At 38.6% G+C, this 27,047-nt stretch overlaps 4 protein-coding genes across 4 annotated transcripts; 3 read left to right on the plus strand and 1 right to left on the minus strand.

Annotated features, from left to right (window-relative positions):
* Positions 1-7,389: 7,389 nt before the first annotated feature.
* On the plus strand, positions 7,390-9,235 carry LOC133737327 (uncharacterized). Its single transcript, XM_062164908.1, has 3 exons — positions 7,390-7,561; positions 7,642-8,330; positions 8,492-9,235. Exons 1-3 carry the CDS (start codon positions 7,390-7,392, stop codon positions 9,233-9,235), a joined length of 1,605 nt encoding a protein of 534 aa, XP_062020892.1.
* Positions 9,236-11,071: 1,836 nt separating this feature from the next.
* LOC133739975 (phenylcoumaran benzylic ether reductase Pyrc5-like) lies at positions 11,072-14,291 on the plus strand. The gene is made up of 5 exons (XM_062167804.1): positions 11,072-11,436; positions 12,328-12,462; positions 12,765-13,002; positions 13,582-13,785; positions 13,872-14,291. Exons 1-5 carry the CDS (start codon positions 11,251-11,253, stop codon positions 14,036-14,038), a joined length of 930 nt encoding a protein of 309 aa, XP_062023788.1. The 5' UTR covers positions 11,072-11,250; the 3' UTR covers positions 14,039-14,291.
* A 1,697-nt stretch (positions 14,292-15,988) lies between these two features.
* LOC133741326 (phenylcoumaran benzylic ether reductase Pyrc5) lies at positions 15,989-18,138 on the plus strand. The gene is made up of 5 exons (XM_062169255.1): positions 15,989-16,286; positions 16,386-16,520; positions 16,622-16,859; positions 17,564-17,767; positions 17,848-18,138. Exons 1-5 carry the CDS (start codon positions 16,005-16,007, stop codon positions 18,012-18,014), a joined length of 1,026 nt encoding a protein of 341 aa, XP_062025239.1. The 5' UTR covers positions 15,989-16,004; the 3' UTR covers positions 18,015-18,138.
* Positions 18,139-18,580: 442 nt separating this feature from the next.
* On the minus strand, positions 18,581-24,788 carry LOC133741325 (adoMet-dependent rRNA methyltransferase spb1). Its single transcript, XM_062169254.1, has 11 exons — positions 24,278-24,788; positions 23,908-23,955; positions 23,669-23,824; positions 23,510-23,556; positions 23,023-23,179; positions 22,854-22,915; positions 21,925-22,114; positions 20,978-21,067; positions 20,337-20,479; positions 20,136-20,250; positions 18,581-19,819 (listed from the first exon to the last, which is right to left on the minus strand). The coding sequence occupies exons 1-11, from the start codon at positions 24,749-24,751 to the stop codon at positions 18,743-18,745; spliced, it is 2,559 nt and encodes an 852-aa protein (XP_062025238.1). The 5' UTR covers positions 24,752-24,788; the 3' UTR covers positions 18,581-18,742.
* Between the last annotated feature and the right edge of the window lie 2,259 nt (positions 24,789-27,047).

The raw sequence follows: 27,047 nt of genomic DNA on the forward strand, positions 1-27,047 counted from the left end.
CCTATGAATAGCCAACGGAAACCATCCAGAAATGCATGTACAGAATGGAAAAAAGAGTTCATTTGCACTACCTTTAATGATTGCGAATAAAGGCGGATCTTAGGGAAACTTATGTATCGCTCTAGTGGACTCTATGTCACCACCATTCGAGCTATTAAATCCAATAAAGTTATGAGAGAAGATCTCTTGGATTTAGACACATATTGTGTTTCAGCTGTGTATAGGGATGTCTAATCCAGCCAAATCACGAGATGTCTTGTTCTGCCACTATCGCTATCGGGGATCGTTTATTTGTAAAACAAACAAAGGTCAAAGGGAAGACCGGGTGTGCTGGCCTTCGACGCTCCGATGTCTAAGTCCATATCTTTATAAGATAAAGATAATGGAAAGCGATAGTAAAAGGTTACCTCTTTTGGGTGTTGGAGATGATCCTTATGCAATGGATTTGGGGGAGCATGGTTTCATTTCATTCGGTGTGGGACGATTTGGCTCCCGATACCGCCCCCGAGGGGTATCGGGATTCCTGGCTAGGAGTTCCTTTGTTACCTTTTGATAGCTAGATGAGCCTTGTGCTTTTGTTACTTGTTCCTGGGAGGTATATATGTACCAACATATTGGCTTTGTCACGGCAGGATAGGTCATCCTAGTCATAATATGATGATCCGTCTATTAAAGATTTCACACGGACATCCATTCTTTCGAGCGAAACGAAGCACGAATCAAAGGTTAATTCCTGGACTAAGTATGATCGTCGCCGCCATCCACCCACTAGCCTAGGGCTGGCACAGTCCCTATCCATGACGCCATGGATGGCGTCCATCATGGTGATGGCGCCCTAGATGATGCTGCAATCACCAATTTTGCTTCCAATAGCATTTCAGACGCTCTGGCCCAACCAAAATCCTCATTGGTTGCTTCTAAGGCCTCTCGCTCGTTCTACAAAGCCTGTTCCTTAGGGAAATTAAGACTGAGACCGTCCTACGCAAATGATACAAAAATACTCATTCTATTCTTATATAGAATCCGAGGGGATTCCGTGGACTGATTTAACCAACTTGAGGACGTTTAAATATTTCATGATGTTGGTTGACACGCAAACACGCTGGTCATGTGTTGTGCCATTGTCCACCTGTAAATGTTGCTTATACTACACTCCTAGCACATATCATATGAAAACGAGCTCACTCCCCGGATCATCCAATTCAATCAATTGGACTTGATAATGCTAGAGAGTTTACATTGAAGATTTTCGATGATTATTGCATATCAATGGGATTGATGTTGGACATCATATTCCTATGTACACAGCAAAATGGTCTCATGGAAACAACTACGATGGTAGCCTGGACATTGGTAATGCGCACCAATCTCCTTATATCTGCTTGGGGTGATGCAATATCGCATGCAGCTATGCTAATTCGTCTACGACCCATTGTCACTCAATCTATCTCTGCGTTACAGTTAGTGACTGGGTACAAGTATCTTGTACTTACGCATATTTGAGTGCGCCATTTATGTGCCAATTGCGCCTCAACCCCTCACCATGATGGGTCCTCACTGACGAATGGGCAAATACATTGGATTTGAGACTCCAACAATCGTTTGCCATTTAATACCCTTTCAAGGCAATCTCCTTACCGCTAGATTTGCGGATTGTCACTTTGATGAGACAGTTTTCTCGTCGTTAGGGGGAGATAAGAACACGAATGTTCAGCAGGAACAACAAGTGTCATGGTCTGTCCCCACTATGTCTCATCTCGATCCCCGCTAAAGTGATGAGATCACACATATCTGCTGCAAATATGCCTGCAAGGATGGATGTCCTATAAGATAACGTAACGTCAGCCTACATGGAGATAGACATTGCACCAACGCCATAGAGAGTGACACTCTGGCATTACAAGCCATGGCCCCAACTAAGATGCTTGGGAGACCCGTAGGTTCGAATGATACTTTGGCACAACTCAATTCTTTGATCGTCAACACTCAAAATCCATCTTATGAGAATGTTCTGGAATATGGTTATCGTTGGGGGACGCCTCAATGTCAGAACCTATTCCTAAGAATATAGAGCTCTCTGAAAATTACACTATTGTACATGAGACGTAGGATAGAAACTCCATCATGATTGATGATGTATTCGCTCATTTCATAGCGCATGAGTTTATTGAGTCCGATGATATCGAACCACGCTCTGTTGATGAATGAATGCCAACGTAGGGAAAATTAGCCTAAATGGAAAGATACGATCCAAGTTTAGTTGGATTCTCTAACGAAGAGGAAGGTTTTTAGAGCCTGACATGCCAACACCTCCTAACAGAAGACCCATTGACTAATGGGTCTTCGTTAGAAAGCGTGATGTGAAAAAGATATAGTAATCTCGCCTTATGGAGCAAGGCTTCTCAGAAAACGCCCTAGAATCGACTACGATGAGACATATTCTCTCGTGATGGATGTCTTTGCACTCCACTACCTTGTCAGTTTGGTAGTTTCCGAATAACTGAACATGCAGCTTATGAATATGGTCACTACGTATCTCTATGTGGATCTAGATATGGAATATACATTAAAGTTCATGGTGAACTTCATTTACCTAAGTCAAGTGGCTCTAGACCACAGAGCGCGTTTGCAATGAGGTTGAAATGCTCACTAAGGTGACTACTTGATTGGGAAGAGATATGCCCGCGCGTTTTAATGATAAGTTCCGGATTCTATCGCGGTTCATGTTGGACATGATCTTCATTGGAAGCCTTTAAAGAGTTAAGAGAAACCGCTAAACACTTGAAACCCGACTTCCAAAAATTAAGACCCTAATAGAAACAGTCGTCCGAAAATGGAACACCGTAATAGAAACTGTGAAGCACGAATTTGATTCCCCTTTCCAATCTCGTAGCCAAGAACCCTAGAATCCCAATATCTGAAAGTCAAACCGTAATCCCTAAATTGAAATCCAGAAGCACGAAACTGACAAACCCAAAACCGAATCCTCTTCCATCGGCGACCACTATTTTTGGAGTTTATCGAAGCTTCAATTGAAGACGTGGCGACATGGTGGGCAACGACCTTGACCTATGGATTTCGAGTGGAGCTGATATCAAAGCAGATGAGGTTTCAGATTATGGTGAGTACTTTTTTAGGGTTTCGAAGCTTCACGGGTTTATGCTAATAGTTTTGGGTGGAAGGTATTTATGCTATGATGAGTTCGGGGTCTAGGGTTTCCATAAAAAATTTGAAATTTGGGTTATGGGTAAGGGTTTTTTGATTTAGGATTTAGGGCTTTGAAAATATAGCTTCAGGTGTTTGTTTAGGTGGTTTCATGCTTTTTGATTGTTGAATTGTATGTGTTGTTAGTTGGGGACAGATAAAGAAATAAGGTTGGTTTGTCATGTGCAAGGTGGTAGTAAAGAAATAAGGGCTGGTCTGCCATGTGCAAAAAATTAACATTAGTTTATGTGTTGTGGTCCTAATGGGACCTGATATGCATAGGGGTTAGTTTTGGCTTTATTCTAGAAAAGACTTAAAGCCAGTTGTTGTAGACTTTATGGTGATACAATGGTTAGTTAGCTTTTGTTTTTTTTATTTTTTTATTACTAGTTGGTTAGCTTCTGTTGAAATGGACCTTTTCAGTTAAAATTGGTTGTTGTAGACTTTATGGTGATACAATGGTTGGTTAGCTTCTGTTTTTATTTTATTTTTTATTACTAGTTGGTTAGCTTCTGTTGAAATTGATCTTTTCAGTTAAAATTGGTTGTTGTAGACTTTATGGTGATACAACGGTTGGTTAGCTTCTGTTTTTTTTTTTTTTTTGAAAAATTTCAGTTTAGCACCCTGTGCTTTGCACTCCCCTTTCAATTTCATCTGCAACACCCTCGTGCTTTCAATTTCAATCAACCGTGTCCAAAATTTGCTGAGACGTCCAAATGATCCGTTAAGTGATGACGTGGCAGTGGCAAACTGATCGCGTGGGTCCACTTGAAGGGCTAAAATGGACATTTCACTCCATTTTAGGGGGGTAAACCTCTGCAGCTTCACCTCTCTAGCATCCAAATCCACAACGCCCTTCTCCTCTTTCTTTTCGGCACCTGAATCTGGAGAATCACCAACACTCAGATTGGCAAACGCCTTAGCATTGTCAAAATCACTTCCCTCATTCAAATTAGATCCCATAATCGGCAGGTCTAGGTAGTCTTCCACCAATTTATCAAAGATATCCTCATATGTATCCTCGACCTGAAATAAAGATGGATTCGAAGCCATATAACCTAATCCCGCTACAAAATCAAAAATTCAATCCCTTAAATCCCTATAAAATTTACAAAAAGCCTCTAAATTGGAGCTAGAATCCTCAAAAACAAAAAGCAAAAACACCCGAGATCTAGAACCTAACGCATCAAATCCCTATAAAGTCTGATTCGGATTTGCACTGCTCTTCGACGTTGACCCGTGCGTCGATCTATCATAAAGCAGCAAGCTTCTGATGTAGAGAGACTTGAGCAAGCTCGCCGCCAAGCTCGATCTTCAAGTGATAGATCTAGTCAACCACCAATAGAATCAACTTAATGACGTCTTGTCAGATCAGCTCAAGCTTCCGGTTTTCGGGACATGGAGGAGCAGGGAAGACAACAAGGATGCTAGCTCTGGGTTTAATAAGGGAAGGCGGGGAAGTAAAGGGTGGTGATGGCGACACCAATGAGGATGAAGAGGATGCGTTGATTGGGTTGGTTGAAGGTTTCAAGTTTTGTTTTGCAGGGGTAATTCGAGAATGGGTGTCTCCAGTAGTTCTTCTTCATTGTGGGTGTGATGGGTTCTATGAACTAACTAATCTAAGTTCATAACTTCGATAACTATTCAGTGTGGATCAGAGTTCAAGCTCGTCCCCTAAAAATGGATTGAAATGTCCATTTTAGCCCTTCAAGTGGGCCCACGCAATTAGTTTGTCGCTGCCACATCATCACTTAACGGATCATTTGGACGTCTAAGCAAATTTTGGACACAGTTGATTAAAATTGAAAGCACAGGGGTGTTGCTGATGAAATTGAAAGGGGAGGGACTAACATGATGTTGAGTGCAAAGCATAGGGTGCTAAACTGAAATTTTTCCTTTTTTTTTTTTTAACCTTTTCATATTGTGTTGTTATTTTGAAATGGTGTATTTGTGTGGTTTAATGCTTTTTAATTGCTGAGATGATATGTATTTTGTAAAAGGATGTTGATTGCTTAATTGTAGTGGTCTTTGATTTTTTGCAGGGCACCCGGATTATTTTACAATAAAGGTGTATCATGGGGGCTGCCTAAGGGACAACAGGTATGAGAGGAGGAAAGGTAAATTTTTATGACCTTGTGGATGAGGATAAGATGTCCCTTGTAGAGGTAGACAATATGGTGAGGCAATTGGATCCAGCATATGAAGGGCAGAGAATAGATTACTGGTATAGGATTCGTTCCTAGGATCAAGCATTGACGAAGCTAAGTAGTGATCTGGATGAGTTACTAATGTGTTGCATGGTACCTTCAATTAGGTTGGTGTTACTGTATTTAGATCATATGGAGCTGCATGGTGTGTATGGGGACAACTTGGATGAAGTGTACCTAATCGAGGACATTTATTTTAGCCAAGCAGGATCTAGTAGGGTAGTTATAGAGGACTGCCAGGTAGTCCAAGAAAGAGACCAACTTGTGTGATCAAGGAGATTCCTGATGAGGCACCTACAAAATCACCTCCTAGACCAGCAAAGAGAAACACTGCGGTAGTTATAAGCAATGACCAAAATATCGAGTTTCGAGGAAATTTCGATGGTCCCGGAAACGGAAATTTCGACGAAAATATCGAGGATATATCGATTTCGATATAAAATCAAGAAAAATGATGGAAATTTGAAGAAAAATATGGAAATTTTAAGTGAAACTTTTGGATATGTTTGTTTTATCAGTTGTCTACTATATATGAAAATAAAACCTTGAATAAACATTGTTATATAGTAATTTGTTATAATTTAACATAAAATGGTAAATGCTGAATCGCCGACAACTCTGAAATTTTTTGAAATAAACGTCTAATTTTTTTTTGATGGCTGGAAACCCAATGGGAGGCTAGGCCATCACGCCTTATATACTTTCTTTATACATATCATACATTACATCTTGAATTACATGAGTAACTTAGAACCACATAGAAGACCTATGAGGTACAAAATCTTCACTATCTTCATCATCTCTATATGTAGAGTCTTGAGTGTATTGTGAAGAATAGTCATTAAATGATACCTCCCCTCTGTAGTTTTGCATGTATTGACTTACATGCCAACCATATGGGTCCGGGGGGATTGGCTGTGGGTTTTGGTGCTGGTAGTTATAGTAGGGATCATGCATTGCTCGACTTTGGCCATAACCATAATCATTTGAAGATTGTCCTTCAGATTGTGTCCATGAGTTGTCACTTGATTGAACTTTGAAGGAAGAGTGGTGGACAGAGTGGTGGACGTGCATGGCAGAATGGTAGGTCAAAGTTGACCTTGCAAGAATGAGGGTTGGCGTGAGAAAGTTTCTCTGAGAAACTGGGTATGTTTCGGAAATATCCATAATTTCGGCGATATATCGAATATATCGGGAAATTTCCAAAATTTCGGTCGAAATATGCTTGGTATGTTACGGATATATCGACCCCTTAAAAAACCGAAATTTTCGACGAAATTTCGCTTAAAGTTTCGATTTTTCAGTCCTTGGTTATAAGAGAAGTCCACGATATTGTGCCTACTCAACAAAGTGTGGCTGCTGGTATTGATCCAAATGACAAGGGTAAAAAAAGGTTGATGAAGGGAGCAACCAAAACTCAAGTGGTATCAACTTTGAAGAGCTGCAAGATATAGACATCCTAGATTGCATGCAAAGTTATGGTGGACAAGAGTTTCAAGATGATGAGGAGGATGAAGCAGATGATGGATCAGATGGTAGTGAGGATGATGACTATAACCCTGAGGTGGATGATGAAGATTATGACCTTTATGGTATAGATGATGATGATGTGTGGGTAGAGGGTATGGAAGGAGAAGATGGTGGACTATAAACTGAAGCTTGTGTAGGAACAAGTAGTCAAGGATTTGTATTGGGGAGCAAAGATGAATTTGCTGATTTGGAGGACAATGAGGATATGTTTGGAGAGGTGGATTCAGATGAAGAGAGAATGGGACCTACCTTAAACTCTGATGGGGAGCCAGAAGATGAATTCCCTGAATTTAATCCCAATACAGACATGAAGAAACCTGAGTTCTGCAAAGGGATGAAATTTGCTATTGTAAGAATAATAAGAGCTGCATTGAGGGTGAAAGCAATTCAAGGTGGCTGGGAATACATCTACCTCAAAAATGACAAGTAAAGATTGAGAGTGATATGTATGGAGGATGACTGCCCCTTTGAGCTTTATGCCTTAAAGATGCAACATGAGAAAAATACATATGAAAGTGAGCACAAGTGCACAAGAAATTGGAACAACACAATGGTGAGGTCTAGATACTTGACTTCCAAATTCAAGGACAAGATTCAGCTTAATGAAAACTGGAACACATGTGAATATATACTTGTTTTTGAATTGTAATTGACTAATTGTGTACCAAAACAGACTATGTTTGTTGTGTTTGAAATGCAGGTTCTCTTACACAGACCATGTCTACAAAGATTAAGGCAAGGGTATTAAAGCAAATGGCCTATAGGACTAAAAGAGCAGCTTTGTTGGAATTGGAAGGCTCTAATAGGGAGCAATTTGCAAGGCCGGCAAACTATGGCAGAAAGTTGCAACGGGTTGACCCAGCAACCACAATAGATATCAAGTGTGATTTCTCACACTCAAGCAACCAGCCTATTTTCAAGAGAATGTACATCTGTTTGGGGGCCCTTAAGAATGGTTTTAAGGCAGGTTGTATGGCTATTATAGGATTGGATGGTGCTCATCTAAATAGTGCTTTTGGAGGGCAACTTTTGACAGCTGTTGGGATGGATGCCAACAACACCACATGGGTCATAGCATATGCAATGGTGGAAGATGAGACTAAAGATTCATGGATTTGGTTTCTAGAGTTGTTGGGAAAGGATTTGGATATCAATGATGGTGGAGCAGGGTGGACATTTATAAGTGACAAACAAAAGGGATTGATGCCTGCTTTTGATGAGGTGGTCCTTTTAGCACATATCAAATTCTGTATGAGACATATGTGGACTAACTTCACAAAGTTATTTTTTGGGAAAGAGATGAAGGACGAAATGTGGAAGTGTGCTAAAGCAACCACAATGCCTTTCTATTTAAGAGACATGGAGGAGATGAAACAGTTGGATGAGAAGGCATACGATTAGATTAAAGGTATATGCATTTACTACTTCTTGTTGTATTGCTTATATATGCATGAATGTGTGTTGACACAAGATTTTGGATGTTGTTTTGCAGAACCTGAAAGGCCCCCCAAGCATTGGTGCAGAGTGCTTTCTTTAACACTGCTGTGCAGTGTGACATTCTAATCAATAACTTATGTGAGAGTTTTAATGGATGGATAAGAGAAGCTAGAGGTAAGCCACCTCTGACAATGTTTGAAGAAATCCGAGTGAAGCTAATGACAAGGATTCAGCTAAGGAGGAAAAAAATGCAAGCTTACAATGGCAACATTTGCCCTAAGGCAAGGAAGACACTTGAGAAGAATAAGTTGAAGGCTGCTATATACTATATTTCTACCTTCAATGGAGGTCACCAAGCTGAAGTTGAGAACTTTGGTGGCTCTAATAATACTGTGGACCTTAATCTAAGGACATGCTCTTGTCAAAGGTGGGAGTTGTCTGGAATTCCTTGCAAACATGCAGTCTCAGCTATTTTCCAGAAGAGAGAGGAGTCGGATGATTACGTTGCTGAATGCTACCTCAAGAAGACCTATATGGCAATATACAGCAACCTCATAATGCATGTTAATGGCATGGATCTTTGGTCAAGAGGTGAAGGACCAGCAATGTTACCTCCCCAATATACAAGACAACCTGGTCGACCAAAAACAAAGAGGATTAAGGACTCTTCAGAGATGGCTCAAGGCTCTGGTACTAAACTAGGAGGAGTACAAAAATCACTAAAGTGTGGCAATTGTAGGGGACTAGGTCACAATATAAAGACATGCCAGACATGCCATAGGCATCTGCCACCAAAGGAGAAGAAGAGTGTTGCCCTTAATAAAAGGAGGAAGCTAAACAATGGGGATGGTTCTTAAACTCAGGTAATCGTATACCTTAAATTTTGTTTTCAAGAGTTTTAAGTGTGAGATTATGCAAACTGATGTTGTAACTTTCAGCAGAGCAAGGAGGGGAAAAAAAGAACCTTCACAAAGAATGAATTGAGGAAGAAAACCAAAGAAACAACCGAGTATCAAAGGGTATGATTAGCTCATTTACTTGACTGTGTTTGTATATATGTACTTGACTGATTTTAGCTTAACTCAATTACTTGCAATGATTTTCTTGTGTGCAAAATAAGATGGCTTCCTTGAAGGCCTCAAGGGCAATAGCAGCCAAATCTGCCCCATCAAGCTCAAGGATTGTACCACCACCACCTGCCCCAGCAAAGATCAAGGCCTGCACCACCACCACCATCTGCCACAGCAACATCAGGAACTGCCAGTTTAAGGCCTGTACACACTTCTCAAGCATCCAGCAACAAGGCTGCAAACCCAACTAGAACCTCTCAAAGAATTAGACAAAACTCAGGTAAAGGAGGTGGGAAATAGTTGAACTCTAATTTCACATTAGCAAACCCTGCTTGGATTTTGTACCCCCTTTTTGTGCAATCTGTTGGTATTTGCAAACTCTACATCACTTTATTAAAGATAGTGGTTGAACAGATTATGGGGATGTATTGTTGTAAGGCTCTAATTTTTTGCTTTTGTCAAGTTAGAGTTGCACTATAGTATTGTGTTCATGGGTTTGCTACTAGAGGAAATTAGATGAAGGACTTGGATGTATCTTTTGGATATATATGAACCTAAGTGGATGCTTTTGAATCTATGACTTTATGTTGTTATGAGCTTTATGTTATGAATCCATGCTTTTGTTAGGATGTCCTTTTTTAACATGTTCAGACTAAGCTCAATGTCATGAGCTAGGCCTAGTTGGGTTTGCAACTTAATAATTTTTCCACCTATCATGATGTGACACGTGGCACTTTCAGGTTTGTCGTTTTGTGTGTTGCGAGGGAAACTGATAATCAAGAATTGGAGGGAAATTTTGGTTCATTTTGATGAAGGGAGGGAGATAGAGTCGATGGGTAGTTTGGGAATTTTCCCTGTGAGAAGGTCCCACAAAACTGACAGATCAGACCACCTCCGACCACGTCTGCACTTTAACAGCGAAAATTGATAGAGTGGTGATGGAATTGATCGATTTGATGAAATTGGAGAGTGCGAGGACTTTTCTGATTAAATTAGAAGCGCAAGGACTGAACTGATGAACCCTTGAAAGTACAGGGTAGTAAGCGGAATTTTTTCCATTATCATAATTAGTAATTTGTTGTATTATATTGCTGATAAAATAAATACTTACGTTTTTTTCAAAAATAATTATGTACTTCGTATTTTTTAAAATTTGTTAATTTCCCATACTTTTGAAGTAAAAAATATTATACACATACTATCCACGATTTTTACCTTTTTTTTGTATTTGACACATGTTATTGTACAAAATGAATATAAACTAATATTCTAAAATTAAATAATTATTTATTTATTTCAAATAATTTGCCGAACTTTTCAATGAACTATTAGATTAAGTGTCCGAATAATAGACGTCATATTTTTCGCGTATTATAAACCCTCCGTATTTTATTAAATATACTAATTACTTCGTTAATGTTTAATATAGAAGCTAACACTAGATATTCTAGTAAATTTTAACAATGTGGCTTTTGAAAACAAAGACACCAATCCCTTGTCAAATGGCTAATTGAGTCATTGGAGTTGGTCAGAAAGTGATAGTTATTCCTATTTTCTGCCATCCTAAGTTGATTAATAAAAACTCTCCCATTTGATTTATAAAGCCATCATCGCAGAGGCAGAACAAAATGGCATTTGCGTCATTTGCCACTCCCTCCCACATCCTATAAAAATAAGAAAGCAACCATGACATGTTCTCATAACCAGCTCCACGTCTATTCCCTCTTCCCTGCAGTCCTTTGCAACGCTCTCTGTTTCAAACCAACTCCATAATCTCCTTCTCATTCTCATTCCCTACTCCAATGGCAGAAACCAAATCCAAGATTCTCATTGTCGGAAGCACCGGCTTCATTGGAAAACACCTCGTCGAAGCCAGCGCGAAAGCCGGTCACCCAACCTTTGCTCTGGTTCGAGAACCCACTCTCTCTAACCCAGCCAAGTCCAAGATCATCCAAAGTTTCAAGGCTTTGGGCGTCAACTTCGTCTTGGTCAGTAACTATATTCCCAATCTTTTATCCTCTTTTTTTTGTGTGTGTGATTTTTAGTTTGGTTTGGTAATAGTTCAGATAATTTAGCTACAACGCCATAGTACATGACTCCTCTTGCCTCAAGGTCAATGTTCAATGTTAATAGCTAAATGTTAGCTCTTCTTTCTCCACAAGTTTGGACAGATAACTTCCCTACTCCTATGTTTACTCTGAGCCTAAAGGACAATCTAGTTTATACTAGGATGATGATTCTCGACCGGGTTTTGGTGTTTGAATGCAAGACCGTTACCAAAATATTTTTGGGCACCCAAAACGTTTTTCTACACTTATTTCTCCTTGTTTACAAAATACATGCCCAACACACTTGTAGTCTGGTGGTATTATTCATTCTTCTTTATTTTATTTTATTTTGATTGAAGGTATTATTCTTTCTTTCATTTTTCTCGAGAAGATCGATCCTAAGTTTAAATCAACTCTCCATCATTTGATCATAATTGTGTGTGTCTATATATATAAATATAATATATATATATATATATATATATATATATATATATATATATATATATATATATATTATGCATCTTACATAAAATTGGTTTTTCAGTTCATTCTTTTAATTTATACGAGCAAACATCGAATGATTATTTTCTATAATTTAAGAACTCAATGCTTGTTGAATTGGATTGCGCTCGATCAAGTCATTCTCTCACCTCTTAAAACCATCCGAAAAATATCTAATAAAACATTGATGGATCCAACTAAGCCGTATCCTGAACTCAAAATTATAACAGCACGAAGCCTGACATAGTTATTTTACATTTCTAGGAAATTTGAGTAGGGTTTGTATTATTATTAAAAATAAATAAAAGAAAAAAGAATCATTTGCAGGGTGATCTCTATGACCACGATAGCCTTGTGAAGGCGATAAAACAGGTCGATGTGGTGATTTCAACAGTGGACCACTCCCAATTAGCAGATCAACGCAAGATTATAACTGCAATTAAAGAAGCTGGCAATGTCAAGGTATCAAAAGTTCATTTATTTTGTTCTTGTGTTTCCTTCTTCCTTCTTTCATCCCAATTGGCGGACCAACACACCGTAAAAATAAATTTACACCCCTTGTTTATATTTGTTCTCTGAATCTAACTTTTTTATGTTATTATATACGAATTTGTACTTCCCTTGACAGAGGATATTATGAACATTAACATAAGAAAGTAAGATTAGAATAATATTAACAAGTGTATCAATTTATTTTCAAGAGTGTATTATTTACAATTCGTTTGTTTAGTTATTAATTTTGTTTTTTCCGTTGAGTGATTCAGAGATTTTTCCCTTCCGAGTTTGGCAACGATGTCGATCGAGCTCATGCTGTTGAGCCAGCGAAAACGACGTATGCTGTGAAAGCTGACTTTCGCAGGGAAGTTGAGGCATCGGGGATTCCGTACACCTATATCGTTGGCAATTTCTTTTCTGGCTACTTCTTGCCCACTTTGAATCAGCCTGGAGCCACTGCCCCTCCAAGGGATAAAATCGTGGTTTTAGGGGATGGAAACACCAAAGGTAAACACAACCCACTTTGGCTGTTGATATATAGCATTGAATTAATAATGTGATTCAGGGTGCCAATTGGTCATGATGGCATGTTAGGTTAATATTCATTTCCAAATTTCCAATACTACTATCCTTAAGTACTCGGAAACTTGTACAACAGTACGTAATCTAATAAACCCGGCCAACTTGTCAAGTAAGCATCCACTATTTTAAACCGTGTTTCGATAAGTCGGCCTCATTGCAACCTGCAAATAACAAGACTCGAAAATTAGACTTATGTATCAAAACATGATTTAAAAAATGAGGCCGACTTAAAAACTCGCCTCATTTTCAAGTTCACCCCAATCAGTTTAGCAAGCAAAGAGAAATGATTTAGAATATGTTTTCTTTTTGCTTGAGCTTGTGTCCACTGTTCTTATAAATAAAAATGCAATATGTGTGCCATATTTTTGATATTTTTGCTATTGCACAAGCCTCATATTGTGTTTATTTTGTTTATTTTTACTTTGAAGCTAAAACGAGCTTTAAAAACCAAAGCATGAATCATGAATGAATGTTATCCCGTTTCATTTATCTATCAATTTTCAGCTATCTTTAACAAGGAACAGGACGTTAGTACCTATACTATTAAGGCTGTGGATGATCCGAGAACCTTAAACAAGATCCTCTACATCATGCCCCCGGGCAACACCGTCTCCTTCAACGAAATTGTATCTCTCTGGGAGAAGAAGATTGGCAAGACCCTTGAGAAGATACATGTTCCGGAAGAACAGCTCCTCAAGAAGATTCAAGGTTGGTGACTTTAACACTAGCTAGTTCGATCATTACTCTAAATCTCTTGGTTAACTTTTCTGTTTTTCTTGTTCATCTTTTGGCAGAGGCTGTGGAACCAATCAAATCGCTACTGTGTTATGGTTACTCAGTCTTCGTGAAGGGAGACCATACTAACTTTGAGGTCGAGCCCACATTCGGAGTAGAAGCTACTGAACTTTACCCTGATGTCAAATACACTTCAGTGGACGAGTACCTCAACCAGTTTGTCTAAGTTCGAGACTGGATGCCTCATGTTGTTGGTCTCTTTGAGTAACTATCACCTTCTTTGAAAATAATTAGGTAGCCGATGTGTCACATGAATTATCCATGCATATGCTGTGTATGAACTTAGATCTTTGTCGAACTCTCCTACCTTTGGTAAACCTAATATTGGAATACACTATTGTATCTTCTGCTCAATTTTTTTTTTTTTTTTTTTTGTGTGTGTGTTAATCTTGTACCTCCATTATCTATGAATAATAATGGTTTTGTAGGACTTAATTTCTTTCGCCATCTTTGTTTGTTTGTTTTTTTTTTTTAAGGCTCTTTTTAAGCAAGGTTTGAAATTTTAATTTAGGTGAAAATTTTGATACTTTAGATTTTTGAAAATTTCAACTGAATGTCAATTGAGAATTCGATAATATCAATCAATACTAGTTCTTAAAAACTAGTTTCGAAGATATTATTAATTTTGATCAAATTACGAAAATTTTGAGGGAAATTTCGGTAGTTTCAAAGAAATTTAAACCTTTTGTCATATAATAGAAATTTCAACAGAAATTTGGTTAGTTTCGAAGAAATTTAAACTTTTTTTTTTTTAAGAAATGACGATTATTTTTTTGAATTAAACCCAAATTGAGCGGCAATATCATTTATCTCAAGTCAAAGTGGCAGTTACATACCCTTCTACTGTCATCAGGCAAAACAAGAAGATATGTTAGTACGTACACATTGAACAATGCTCACAGAAAATAGCTTGAATGCTCCTTCAGTACTACTCCAGAAGATTCACTAGAAGCACAATAAGTGCGTAGCTCCCTAAAAAACTTAAGAAATTATTAAGAAAAGCCTAAAAACAAATACCCAGGCCTAAATGAAAGCAACCTAAGACCCACAAGACAACTAAGCCCTAGGCCCAAAAGCAAGGCCCAGTTTCAACCAAATCACCATAGCCTGCGCAGCACACACACACCGACAACCGTCCATGACCCGTCGCTGACATCGCCGCTCCAACTCGCGATGAACAGCCGCCCTGCTTCAGAAAATACCAGCACTATTGCACCGTCACCAAGAGGACGATTATTTGTATTAAATGAAACTGGGAAATACATAGTACGATGCAAGAGGATCGAATGCAAAGCAATGAAACAAAACAAGATGCGCAAGCACAATTAAAAAGAAAAGTATCAGGAACATGACTAAATGTCAAAAGGCATCGAACGCACTTCGTAAAAAAAATAGTCTAGATTCTTAATGATTTTATCGATAACAAAATGATTTAGGAAATTGACCAAAAATTCATGAGACAAATATTGAAATTTGAGACCATTCAACATTAGAAGTTCCGTAAGAAGTAAGAAATATAAGGATTTGTATCACCATTCTTTTCTCAACATCCGTGTGTTGTTCTACCTTATACCATGTCTGCAGTTGAATTAGATTTGATGTTCATATATTTTATCGAGTTTGTTTGGTCTCTCCACATCACAAAACTACAGAAGTTATGCTTATCTTCATCTAAGCATTTTTAGTGCCAATATTTCAATAAAATTACGGCAGTTTGAGATTGTAACCAAATCATATTTTTGTGTATATATTTCTCCCAGTTAAATCATTACTTGGTGCAAGTCGAGTACAATCTCAAAGAGTGGGTGGGAAGTGCTCATTCCACCGCAAGAATTTTAATTAGGAAAAAGCCCAATTTTTTTTCACATACCAATTGCACCCCTCTAACAAAATTCATTGCTTAGAAAATAATTCTCCTCTCAACCAAAAATGAACCTGGACGCAGAACCATCCACGTTACCAATCCATCGTCATGCATACCCAAGCATTGACGCTATGCCGCAGCGACTAGTGTATCACCATCACGTAGCATTCTCGTACTAGGTAACCAATCCCGAGGACATTTTCGTCATTCCGCACCTTCCCACTGCTCCTATAAATGGAGCAAAGCCAAAACTCTACGAGGACGGCATATGGTATTACTATCATCCACTCGTCTAGTCCTCCTTTCATTTGCAACGCTTTTTCTCGCTTTCTTTCTCCGACGACGACTCCTGTTCCCGGATCCAATGGCGCAAACCAAGTCCAAGATTCTCTTCATCGGAGGCACTGGCTACATTGGTAAGTTCATAGTCGAGGCCAGCGCCAAGGCCGGCCACCCCACCTTCGTTCTCGTCCGGGAGCCCACTCTCTCCAACCCGGCCAAGTCCAAAGTCATCGACAGCTTCAAGGCCTCCGGCGTCAATTTCGTCCTGGTCCGTACAATCCCCAGTTGTTGTTGTTCTCGTTTACCATTTTGTTTTGGGGAGTTTCGATTATTTGGGTTTTAGTTTCTTTGTGTAAATTTTTTGCAGGGTGATCTGTACGACCACGAGAGCCTTGTGAAGGCGATTAAGCAAGTCGATGTGGTGATTTCGACGGTGGGTCACGCGCAGTTGGCTGATCAAGGCAAGATCATCGCCGCCATTAAAGAAGCCGGCAATGTCAAGGTAACGCCTTAAGCCACTTTTTTTTGTGTTGTGTTGTGTTTTTCTGGTAGAGATCGATTTTCGTTTTGAATTCAAGTGTGAAATTGGGTGTTTTTTTTCAGAGGTTTTTCCCTTCCGAGTTTGGAAACGACGTGGATCGAGTCCACGCTGTGGAGCCAGCAAAGACGGCGTTCGCTACGAAAGCCAAGGTCCGCAGAGATGTTGAGGCGGCCGGGATTCCCTACACTTATGTGTCATCAAACTTCTTTGCTGGTTACTTCTTGCCCAGTCTGAACCAGCCCGGAGCTACTGCTCCTCCCAGGGACAAAGTCGTCATTTTGGGTGATGGCAACCCCAAAGGTAAACCAAACCTCACTCTGAAAACCACTTGTATAGATCATTTCAAAAAAAAAAACCACTTGTATAGAGAATTTAGAAACTTCCTCAAGAATAGTAAAATTTGGATGGTAGGTGTATAAACTTAGTTTCGTTTGGGTCACGAGGTTCTACTTAGGGTTCTTAAACAAGGCATTCGATAAAGTGCATTCATGTGGCGATACATTAGTGGTAAACATCTAGATGCAATGGTAGACCTACTCCTTGTAGTGGTAGGTAAGAAAAAGTTAATCAACAACAACAAGAGCCTAATCTACCACGGCTAGTCTACTAGGAATATGACATACGGAAGACTTCTCTCTTTTTTAAAGATGTTATCAGGACTAGCTAAATTTATTGTGTTTCATTTTTATTTATTTTTTTGTAATTGTGATAAACAGAGGAGGAATATTTTGATCCTCTTTCATATCCTTGTTGGTCACACTGGCTTGACAAAACAATGAATGAATGTGATAGTGGTATCAATTCTTTGTATAATGCACAAAACCTACATTGGCTCTTGACTAAAACATTGAACATCCAATGAATATTGTCCTGGGGTTTCATGTTTTTTGTTTCATTTGATGGAAATTAAAACCTCAGAATCGAAGTTTTACCAAATATGAAGAACCAATTATGAATTTGATGTTGATGGGGGCTATCTCTTTTCTTTGATATTTGTTATGCAGCAATCTTTAACAAGGAAGAGGATATTGGTACCTATACCATTAAGGCTGTGGATGACCCAAGAACATTGAACAAGATCCTCTACATCCGGCCACCTGCCAACACCTTCTCCTTCAACGAACTTGTGGCTCTTTGGGAGAAGAAGATTGGAAAAACCCTCGAGAAGGTCTATGTCCCGGAGGAGCAACTACTCAAAAACATTCAAGGTTAGTAACAAAAACCAACAAGTAACAATAAGATTTAGCAACTGCTTCATTACTCTGAGTGTGTTCTTTTATTTTTGCAGAGGCTGCGGTTCCAATCAATGTGATACTGGCAATCGGTCACTCAGTTTTTGTGAAAGGAGACCACACTAACTTTGAGATCGAGCCCTCATTTGGAGTGGAAGCTTCTGCTCTTTACCCTGATGTCAAATACACTACTGTGGATGAGTACCTCTCCCAGTTCGTCTGAAGCTAGAACCTTATTCTCTATGTATGCAAATAAATAAGTAGCTGGTGTGAAGAAACTTGTGTCATCTATGTTGAAGTGGTTCCTTTGGTAAAAATGAAAATTATGACTCTGGATTAGGAATTAATTTATCTTGCCTCTTTTCGTTGTTCTTCTACGTTGGTGATGGTTATCTTTGAGGTTTTGTTCGATAAAAAGAAAATGTTTGAAGTTGATCTCCCTTGACAAGGTCGATGCCCCTGTGAAGGCTTATGCTTGTCCCACTTATAACGAGTCACCTTCAATTGTGCATCTATGGTTCATTTTTATAGCTTCAGCACAGAACTATCGACCTTGTTAAGGAGTTGGAGGAGGCTGCCAACAAATCATTCTGTACAGGCGCATTTCTATTCGCAGTAGGAGAATTCACAAGGCACTAATCCAAACCAAATCAGTTTTGTTTCTCAATATTTGCCATCTGAAGCGTGCAAATGAGTATACGAAATATGCAAACCCTATTCTAGCACATTCCTTTGCACACAATACATTCTCTGCAAGACTGCAACGATAGTTTATATCTTGAATAGAAGTGAGATGAACAAAAATTCCATTTACTAACGGACGAAGTCTGGATCAAAATGGCTACAGAATATATCTCGCAATTATAACTTACTCCCCTAATTAGCAATGGCGGAACAAAAATAAGAAAAATAAACAAACAAGCAAACAACTCCTGTGTAATATATGAAAGCTCAGTCATGCATGCCCATCTTTCTTCCTTTGCTACCACCCTTCTTTCCAGAAGGCTTCCCTCCTGAAGGCTTCCCAGATCCTTTACCTTTACCTCTCTTGTCCTTCATATTTTTTCCTTTCTTTTCACTGCCTTTTCCTGCCCATTTATTACCCGTCCCACGACCCCTTGCATCCTTTTTCATTCTTGCATCAACACGGACCTTACCCTTGCCAACCTTGACTTGAACACCTTTCTTCGCAACCACATACTCCTTTTTAGGCCTCTTGGGCACTGCCTTCTTATACAATTGGTCGATTTGCTTGCTCTTTGAACGATCAGAGATATCTGCCTGATCTGATATTGTGTTAGCCTTCTTACGAATCTTCTCAAGCTTCCTCATGGCAACCCGCTTCTTTCGAGCTTTAGCCTCTGCCACCTTCTTTGCTGGCCGGGCATCAATTTCTTTAAACTGCGCTTTCATTGCATTAATCTCTTCTTTGGTCACTGGCTTATTTGGTCGTCGGTGCTTCTTTTCCTCGTCCAAAAACCATTTGGGCAAGCCCTCGTCATCAAGCATGTACTTATTATACGCATCATCAAGCATATGTTCCCTTTGCTTCTTTGACAACATTTTTTTGGCACATGCCAGTATCTCGGCTTTTCTATAGGTATCCATATCCTCCGACTCATCTGATGATGAATCATCACTTGAATCTGTATCGGGAGCAGGGACTATCTCAAAATCATCATCTGCCTTCTTTGCTTTGAGTTCATGATTGGAATTGGACCCTGCAACACGATTTTCAGACTTTTCTTTAACATTTTTAATAACCGTCTTTTCCTTGGGCTTCTCTTGCAGGGCCAAATTCTCTTCTGGCCTTTCAACCTGCATTTCGTCTTCACTATCAGACTTCTCCAAATCTCCCTGTTCTACAGCTTCAGCAAAGATCGGCTGACTAAACCAGTTATTTGTAACCTCCTCCTGAGTTGGTCCTTCCCCATCATCAAGAGCATCTAAGAGAGGATTCTTTTCCTGATCAGCCTCATCTTTGTCTGAATCATAATCAGATGGAATTGTATCTTCACCATCAACATCCTGAACAGCAGTAAACAAGAACTAAGCATATGACCAAAAACAGTCCTCTAGCCGGCACGCACCAAAAGGAGAAAAACAAAAAAAAAAGATGGAAAAAAAATTCTCTGCAACAGAATTCAGCTTGGCAGCATTTTTTGGCAGATTGTTTATATATATATATATAGATAGAGAGAGAGAGAGAGAGAGGCAAAAGGGCATATATTTTGGTCATCTGCGCACAGATTTGCAAAAACGAATCGAGATTATAAAACATAAAAGAATAAAAACAATAAAAGTCGCAAATGTACACAGTGGAACATTTATGGAAACACCATACCTCCAAACTTTGAGCCTCTTCTTTCAAACGCTTTCGCTGCTTTGCAGTTCCCTCCTTTTTGGCCACATAATGTTCATAAGCCTGATCTAGAAGTTCTTCCATTTTTTCATCATATCTAACAACAAAAACATGATTTAAATGCATAGACAGACTACAAGCATTTGTATCTTTCAATCTGATATAAGGAACAAGATGTATAACCTTCTACGGCCGTCATCAGAGTCTACATCACTGGAAGATGCTTCCTCAGGTTTATCCTGCATATCCTCATTTTCGCTATCTGCCAAGTCACCATTCTCACCATCATATTCGGTGGAATCAATCGCTACCAGATCTTTCTTACCCTGAAGGACAACGATAAAACTTCCATAATTATATTTAGAAATACACAATAACACGCACACATATACATACACATATATGTATATATAAATATTCATATAAATTCATAGTCAAAATATATTTAACATAAAACTAAAATATCCAACAGCATATAAGTTTTGCTTCAAGCACCTATTGCAAAGTTCTTTATAGGATATAACACCATTTAATATCGGGTATCCCCAAATTGCAGAAAGAATACATCCACGCTCATCTTCGATATGTGGATAACCAATAAACTATATCAAGATCCAAATAACTCGAAAATCAGAAAGAAAGAAAAAAAATTTCCAAGACAGCAGGCTCCATAATAAACAAATATAAGCTAACCTAAGCATTGTGCAAAAGAAATAGAGATCGCATTATTCCACTATGTATGGTCCTCCAAAGAAGCTCTTCAGAGGTTACAAAAATCCCATACTAATGAGCATGTCAAGGAGTTCTGAGAACTAAAAGCATACCTTGATGGCAGATAGGGAAAACAGAGTATCATCTGTATAACCATCTTGCATTGCATCTATTTGCATCCCAGTCGCCTTCCGGACCTTGTCCTGGAAAATTGAGATATAGAATGGAGATTGTAAATGGATCAAATGAGCAGTATCATGTGCTTTTTCTTGTCCCGGAAAATCATAAATTTACATTGCAAGTCCCTCCGGGGTTACTTTGGTACCAAATCCTATGGGACCGACTGGTATTGATATGACTTTAAATTAAAAAATTTGCAATAAAAACAGCATTGGAATTTGGCAAATTTTATCAGAATTGAATCAATTGGTGTAGCTGCATTCAATGGCCATAAACAGACATGATGCTGACAATCATACCACTGATATATAACTTTAGTGATGTTTTATAGTACCATAACATGGCTATCTAATTGATGTTCCTTAGAGCTGCAGTCCAGGACTCATTTCTGAATTTTATTACTACTACTCTTTCTTGTATCTGTATGTAATAGTATATAATTGTGGACTGTCGTCTAGCAAAGCCATAATAATCAAAACAACAAAACAGTACATGCAAAGTCAGAACTCAAGAAACAAAATGTTGGACCAAGTACGCAACCAAGAACTATAGAGCAATCAAAATTAAAGTAATGAGTAATGGGATAGCCATAAATCAGAAGGTAAAGGCAAACCGCAGTCTATCTGCACTACTCTGAAAGGTTTTTTTTTTTTTTTAATCAAATACACACATGCAAATTTCAATTCAACTTTTCAGTTTCATGATTGCCAAACAGGAAACGGGAACAAAAAATAAATGAACAGATCATCTCATTAAAGACTATATCACTAAAGTAACTGTGTAATATGAAAAGAGGGGTTCCTGTTGTTTCCTTGCAATCAAACAGAAAATTCTGTGTTTCCACATTTTGATGCAATTATAAATACACACACACACAAACCTGAGCACGTTTCTTTGCTTGAAGCTTCTTTTCCCGTTTCTTCTTGCGCTCCATAGCGTTTGTAAGCTCTTCCATTTCATTCAGTATTCTGTCATCATCATCCTCCTTAGTCTCCTTTTCAACATCCGGAGCAGTAGTAACATCAGCTTTCTCGGAAGGAGACAAGGCCTTTCTTATCTGCACCCGCCACCTAAATGACAACACAAGCATGACCAATTAGTATGCATCAGAGAACACGAAAGGAACACTGAAACATGCTGCATGTCCAGCATACACATTACAAGTCAAACTTTCTTTTTATTCTCTTTCCAGTGCAATGTGGAATATCCATCACTACAATCACCTCTGAAACATTTTGCATTATTCTTTCTAATAACAATCTAATATTTAATATGAAAACCAGTTGGGATTCCCCCATATTCCTTCCAAAACAGTTAAACAACCCATCAACTGAATGCTAAAACCTTAAGTAAGCCGCAGTTTCAGTGATAGCAAGGAGTTAGTGGCTGATAGGGCTTACATGACCCTAGTTGAATAAGATAGCCACTCTAGTTAAAGATAAATCAACCATTAGCAGATGATATGCATCCCAGTATCAGGACTAGACATCTACCACAGCTGAACTAAAGGTATCTATTTAAAATGCTTCATACCGTTTAGTCACCCTAATCTTGATCAGATTTCAAGTCCTACTTCCTAAATGGTTGCAGTGGTCCCAAACTGTTACAGATAGAGGTTGAAACTACCTAAAAAGAACAGGTTGCCTTCAAGAACTATAATATCAACAAGAGCAACAATGATGCTACTGCAGCAAAGAGGTATGCACCATACAGATTTGAGAGGACGAAAAACAAAGTCCAAAATGCCCTGTGTGGAAATCTAAATATACCAAGATCTAAGAGATAAACAGGAAAAGCAGCATTTCTTACTTCAAAAGATGCTTGAAATCTTGCTTCCCCAAAACACGCAGATCATCACATAGAATTTTAACCTGTTGAACCATAAACATTAATGTAAGTGGAAGACTTAAAAGTTTCAGATTAAAGGAAAATCTAAATAAGAAAATAACATACAACGGAAAGAAAAAGAAATGGTTACCTCCTCTGTTGTCAAAGCATGATCCTTGATGGGCAAAGATGTCACATCATCAAATGTTATGGAAGTGACAGATCCAAGAATATTTAGAGGATCCACAGACCAAATGAAGTCAGCGGCTGAAGATACTTTTCTCAAAATTGTGTCTCCATCTTCATACCTGCATATAGAACACAATCAAGCATCAACAATGACAAAATCCACTTCTGTCGATTTACTGACACCCAAAATAGTTCAATTCTGCACGTAAGAACAGCCATGTAGGGGTAACACTCTTAAGAACTCAAAAACTGTTTCACACACAAGGTCAGGAGCAGAGCATATTGATTGACTGATCAATGTTATGCTGCATTTTAAAAGCCCTTCTTGAAATTTTGTAAGCACCAACAATAATAACACAGGCCATTAAATGATATTATAAAAAAACCACATTGTGGTCAGGTGAATGTTTAAAGATATTAACAAAATTAAAATCAGAAAGAAGGTTTACCCGTCACGGTGTCTTTTTTGCTTTGTTCCTCTAAGTACATCCACCACCTACATCAAGGAAAGCTGATGATATTAGATTACAATAATTTACAACAAAAAGGCTAGAAAATAGCACGTATACAAAAGAAGCCACCATTCTGTTTCCTCTGATAGGAGTTACCTTCTTCTGAGGTTCCACAGCTTTAAACAGATGCTTCATATCAAGTAGGCGAGGATCAATTTTTGCTGGAGCCTTGTACTTCAAACCCAAAAGATATGTCTCGGCAGATGCACTACGACTAGCTGCTGGTTTATACTGTTCAACCTTCTCAAATAACTGCAAAGCAAGTCAAATACGAGGCTCAGATAGATGCATCAATCTGAACTAACAAATGTGCTATTAGAGAAATAGGAAATCACCTCCTTAAGGCAAAACAAGACAGCATTATAATCTTGCGACCTGAAGATCTGAGACAACACAAAATCAAAGAAATCAGGATTCATATACACACACAAATGCCAAAACATACTCGAACACAATTAAATGAAATCCAACGCGACGGTAGAGATCCGCCACAACAAAATGCCTATGATAAACGAAGTAAGTTCCAATAAATTGAGGTATCCAGTAAGTTTGATCATGTTTTAAGATGAAAAGCAATAATGAATAGAGGTGAAATACTTGCTCAATATGAAACAACTAGAAAAATTAACACATCCAATCCATTTCTGATGGAATAGCAAATCAATACAGAATCGAAATTCGATTCCGAAAAACCGATTCAAGTACCTTGGTGACAAATGTGCCTTTGGGAGCCAAGAGCTGCGTCGCCAGCTTCACCGAATCAATAACCAAGGCGTTCTGCGCCGTAGCTTCCGACGACCAGGCTCCACCGACGTTGGGCGAGCCATCATGAAGCACCAAATCGAAGGCAGAGCAGCCTTCGTCCCTCATCAGCCTCCTCAGCTTGGCGACGCACTCGGTCCTCGTGATGTCCTGCTGGATAGAGTGGGCGCCGCGAACCGGAGCGATGGGGACCAAGTCGACGCCGACGACGAGGCTGCCGACGGGGACGCGCTGCACGGCGACTTGCATCCAACCGCCGGGGGCGGCGCAGAGATCGAGGACGGCGTGGGCGGAGTGGAGGAAGGAGTGCTTGGCGTCGAGCTGGAGAAGCTTCCATGAGGCACGGGAGCGGTAGCCGTGCTCCTTCGCGAGGTGGTAGTACTTGTCAAGACGATGCTTTCCCTTCACCTTGCCCATGGTTCTGGTTCAGCAACTCAGTTTTTGCCAATTAGGGTTTTGCTGGGTTTAGGTTTTTATAGTGTTCCTTTTCTCAACTTACAGGTGCTGGGACCCAACCCTTTCTCTAATTTTTCTTTATTTTTTCTCTGGTATAAAAACCATTTTCTCTATTTTATATTGCAAGCAAGAGCTTGTTTTTTTTTTTTTTTTTTTTTTTGAATAAAGCAAGAGCTTGTTAGTTTTACAAGAAAAATTTATTGCCTAACCCCTCATATTTACTATCCTTATTTCAAAATTTATAAACAAAATGAAAATTTTTCCATTTCATAGATAAAGACATAAAGTATGGTGTGAAAGAGTTATTGTTTGGAGTCTATTGCCAAATGACCATAGGTTTAGGGTAAGGTTTTGAGGAAATGTTGGGTAAATACTAAATATACTGCAAGTAACACAATTCAAGTAAAATCGTGTGGCGAATTAACCCCAAGTCTAGTTTATCTTTATCGAAGTACAATGTTAATTAACATTTGAAGTAACTAAAAGCATTTACAATCCGAGATCATGTTGCTCAATAAGGCACAAGAATATCTACATGCATAAAGGAAATCACACTTTCCAGTGCTGTAAGAAATTTTCAATGAATTTCAGTGAAGTATTATTGCATCATACAGATGTACGTTGGAAGTCATATCAAAATTTAGCCGAATATTAACGTGTATAAGAATAAAAGACCACACATAATCAAATCCTAAGTTTGTGAAGGCATAATGAAATCCATAAATACATGTTCTTCCACGAAACATTCTACTATCATGAATCTTCACAATGCCTAATTTTTCTTCTACAACAACTCCCCATCAGTCACTGCTATATGCTCTAGTTATGCAACAGCTAGGCTTCAATCATTCCTGCCACTACTACTTGTAGAAGGTTTTATGTTGTTGTATTTCTGTCAAAGACAAAGGAACCCAATAGTCATTCTTCAAACTCATAGTAAATATGTGCTACTAGTGCACTAGTAACCAAAATAATATACATATGGTGCTTCTAGAAATTGTTGTAGTTATACATGCAAACATAATGATAACTATTAGAAGTTTACCTGCTTTCCAAGGTTCAAGGGAACATATTTGTACTTGATCATTTGTGCAATTTGGCACCTCATTGTTAGGATGAACAAAACAATCTAGTAACAGAGTAATATGGGTCAAAAGTGAAGGAATGGAGATTTCAAAACTTTTTTAGTTAGTGTGGAATTAGTTTAACAATTAAACTACTAACTAAACATAAAACTTATTTCTTTAACCCATGATCTTGGCTTATTGTGACATGTATATAAACATAGCATGCATAGTAAGGAATAACAAAGAGGAAGTTTATGTTCTACTTACCCTTGGAGCGTGATTTCAATCTGATCCAAGTGAACCACCAAAGCTCCTTTCCTTAATCTCTCCTTGTGTGTGTTTCCTCCACCTTGAAGCACCTTAGATTTAGAACTCCTTCTTGTGCTTATAAACTTCTCCTTGATGTAACAAGTAGAGCTACAAATGGATGTGGTCTATAAGGATCTTCACCAAGTGAATCAAGAGATGAAGAAAGATGGAGGGAAATGAAGAAGTATGCAAGTGTTCTTCCTTCCTTGTTATAACCAACTTATGCAATAGAGAAAGAGAAAACTCTTTCTTACCAACTAAAGATAGTAGTGCATGTAAAGATTCTCTCTCCCTTTGTCCATGCTTTCACCTTATATAGTAGGAAACAATTCCAACTACTAAAAGTGAAATATTGACTTTCACAAAGCTAAAATGTTGGTTGGTCTAGACATGTTATTGGGCACTAAGATTGTGTATTAGACTTTCATTTAAGTCTTACTTAGTGAAGCCCAAGTCCACATCAAAAAGCCCGACAATTGTTTAGGCCAAATAAGTTCAGTTTTGCGCAAAAATCTAATTATGTTCAAATGATAAATATATTGATTATTCGATCATAACCAACTCTTGTTTAATCTTCTTCATATACAATCTCAATGATCCACTTATATGATGTGTGATCTCTTAAGTTATAATTAACAAGACAATGAAGTTTGTAGAACCATTCTATTTCATTTAGCAATCAAAACTCCATTTTGATTCTCCCGTGTTATTAGGATCATAAATGTTTATCAATCCTTGGGGACTTCACAAGTCATGAGTGACGTCTTGCAACATATCATGGTTATCCTAATTAATATTTTTTGAATAAATGGCCAGTGCGGCTGCCCTTAAGTCTTGATTAATGAAACTGTCAAATACAAGGGGAGCACATTGAGCCTAAA

The sequence above is a fragment of the Rosa rugosa genome, chromosome 3 (genome assembly GCF_958449725.1).
Source record: "Rosa rugosa chromosome 3, drRosRugo1.1, whole genome shotgun sequence".
Taxonomy (NCBI): Eukaryota; Viridiplantae; Streptophyta; class Magnoliopsida; order Rosales; family Rosaceae; genus Rosa; species Rosa rugosa.

Excerpts from the sequence above, each read along its gene's own strand:
- LOC133737327 (XM_062164908.1), top strand. The coding sequence starts at position 7,390 with ATGGAGGATGACTGCCCCTTTGAGCTTTATGCCTTAAAGATGCAACAT. Across the intron at positions 7,562-7,641 it reads TAATGAAAACTGGAACACAT|GTTCTCTTACACAGACCATG; the intron begins GTGAATATATAC and ends TTTGAAATGCAG. Across the intron at positions 8,331-8,491 it reads TGAAACAGTTGGATGAGAAG|TGTGACATTCTAATCAATAA; the intron begins GCATACGATTAG and ends ACTGCTGTGCAG.
- LOC133739975 (XM_062167804.1), top strand. The coding sequence starts at position 11,251 with ATGGCAGAAACCAAATCCAAGATTCTCATTGTCGGAAGCACCGGCTTC. Across the intron at positions 13,003-13,581 it reads AGGGGATGGAAACACCAAAG|CTATCTTTAACAAGGAACAG; the intron begins GTAAACACAACC and ends ATCAATTTTCAG. Across the intron at positions 13,786-13,871 it reads GCTCCTCAAGAAGATTCAAG|AGGCTGTGGAACCAATCAAA; the intron begins GTTGGTGACTTT and ends ATCTTTTGGCAG.
- LOC133741326 (XM_062169255.1), top strand. The coding sequence starts at position 16,005 with ATGGTATTACTATCATCCACTCGTCTAGTCCTCCTTTCATTTGCAACG. Across the intron at positions 16,287-16,385 it reads CCGGCGTCAATTTCGTCCTG|GGTGATCTGTACGACCACGA; the intron begins GTCCGTACAATC and ends AATTTTTTGCAG. Across the intron at positions 16,521-16,621 it reads AAGAAGCCGGCAATGTCAAG|AGGTTTTTCCCTTCCGAGTT; the intron begins GTAACGCCTTAA and ends GTTTTTTTTCAG.
- LOC133741325 (XM_062169254.1), bottom strand. The coding sequence starts at position 24,751 with ATGGGCAAGGTGAAGGGAAAGCATCGTCTTGACAAGTACTACCACCTC. Across the intron at positions 23,825-23,907 it reads TCTTGTTTTGCCTTAAGGAG|TTATTTGAGAAGGTTGAACA; the intron begins GTGATTTCCTAT and ends CTTGCTTTGCAG. Across the intron at positions 20,251-20,336 it reads TCTGATGACGGCCGTAGAAG|ATATGATGAAAAAATGGAAG; the intron begins GTTATACATCTT and ends TTTTGTTGTTAG.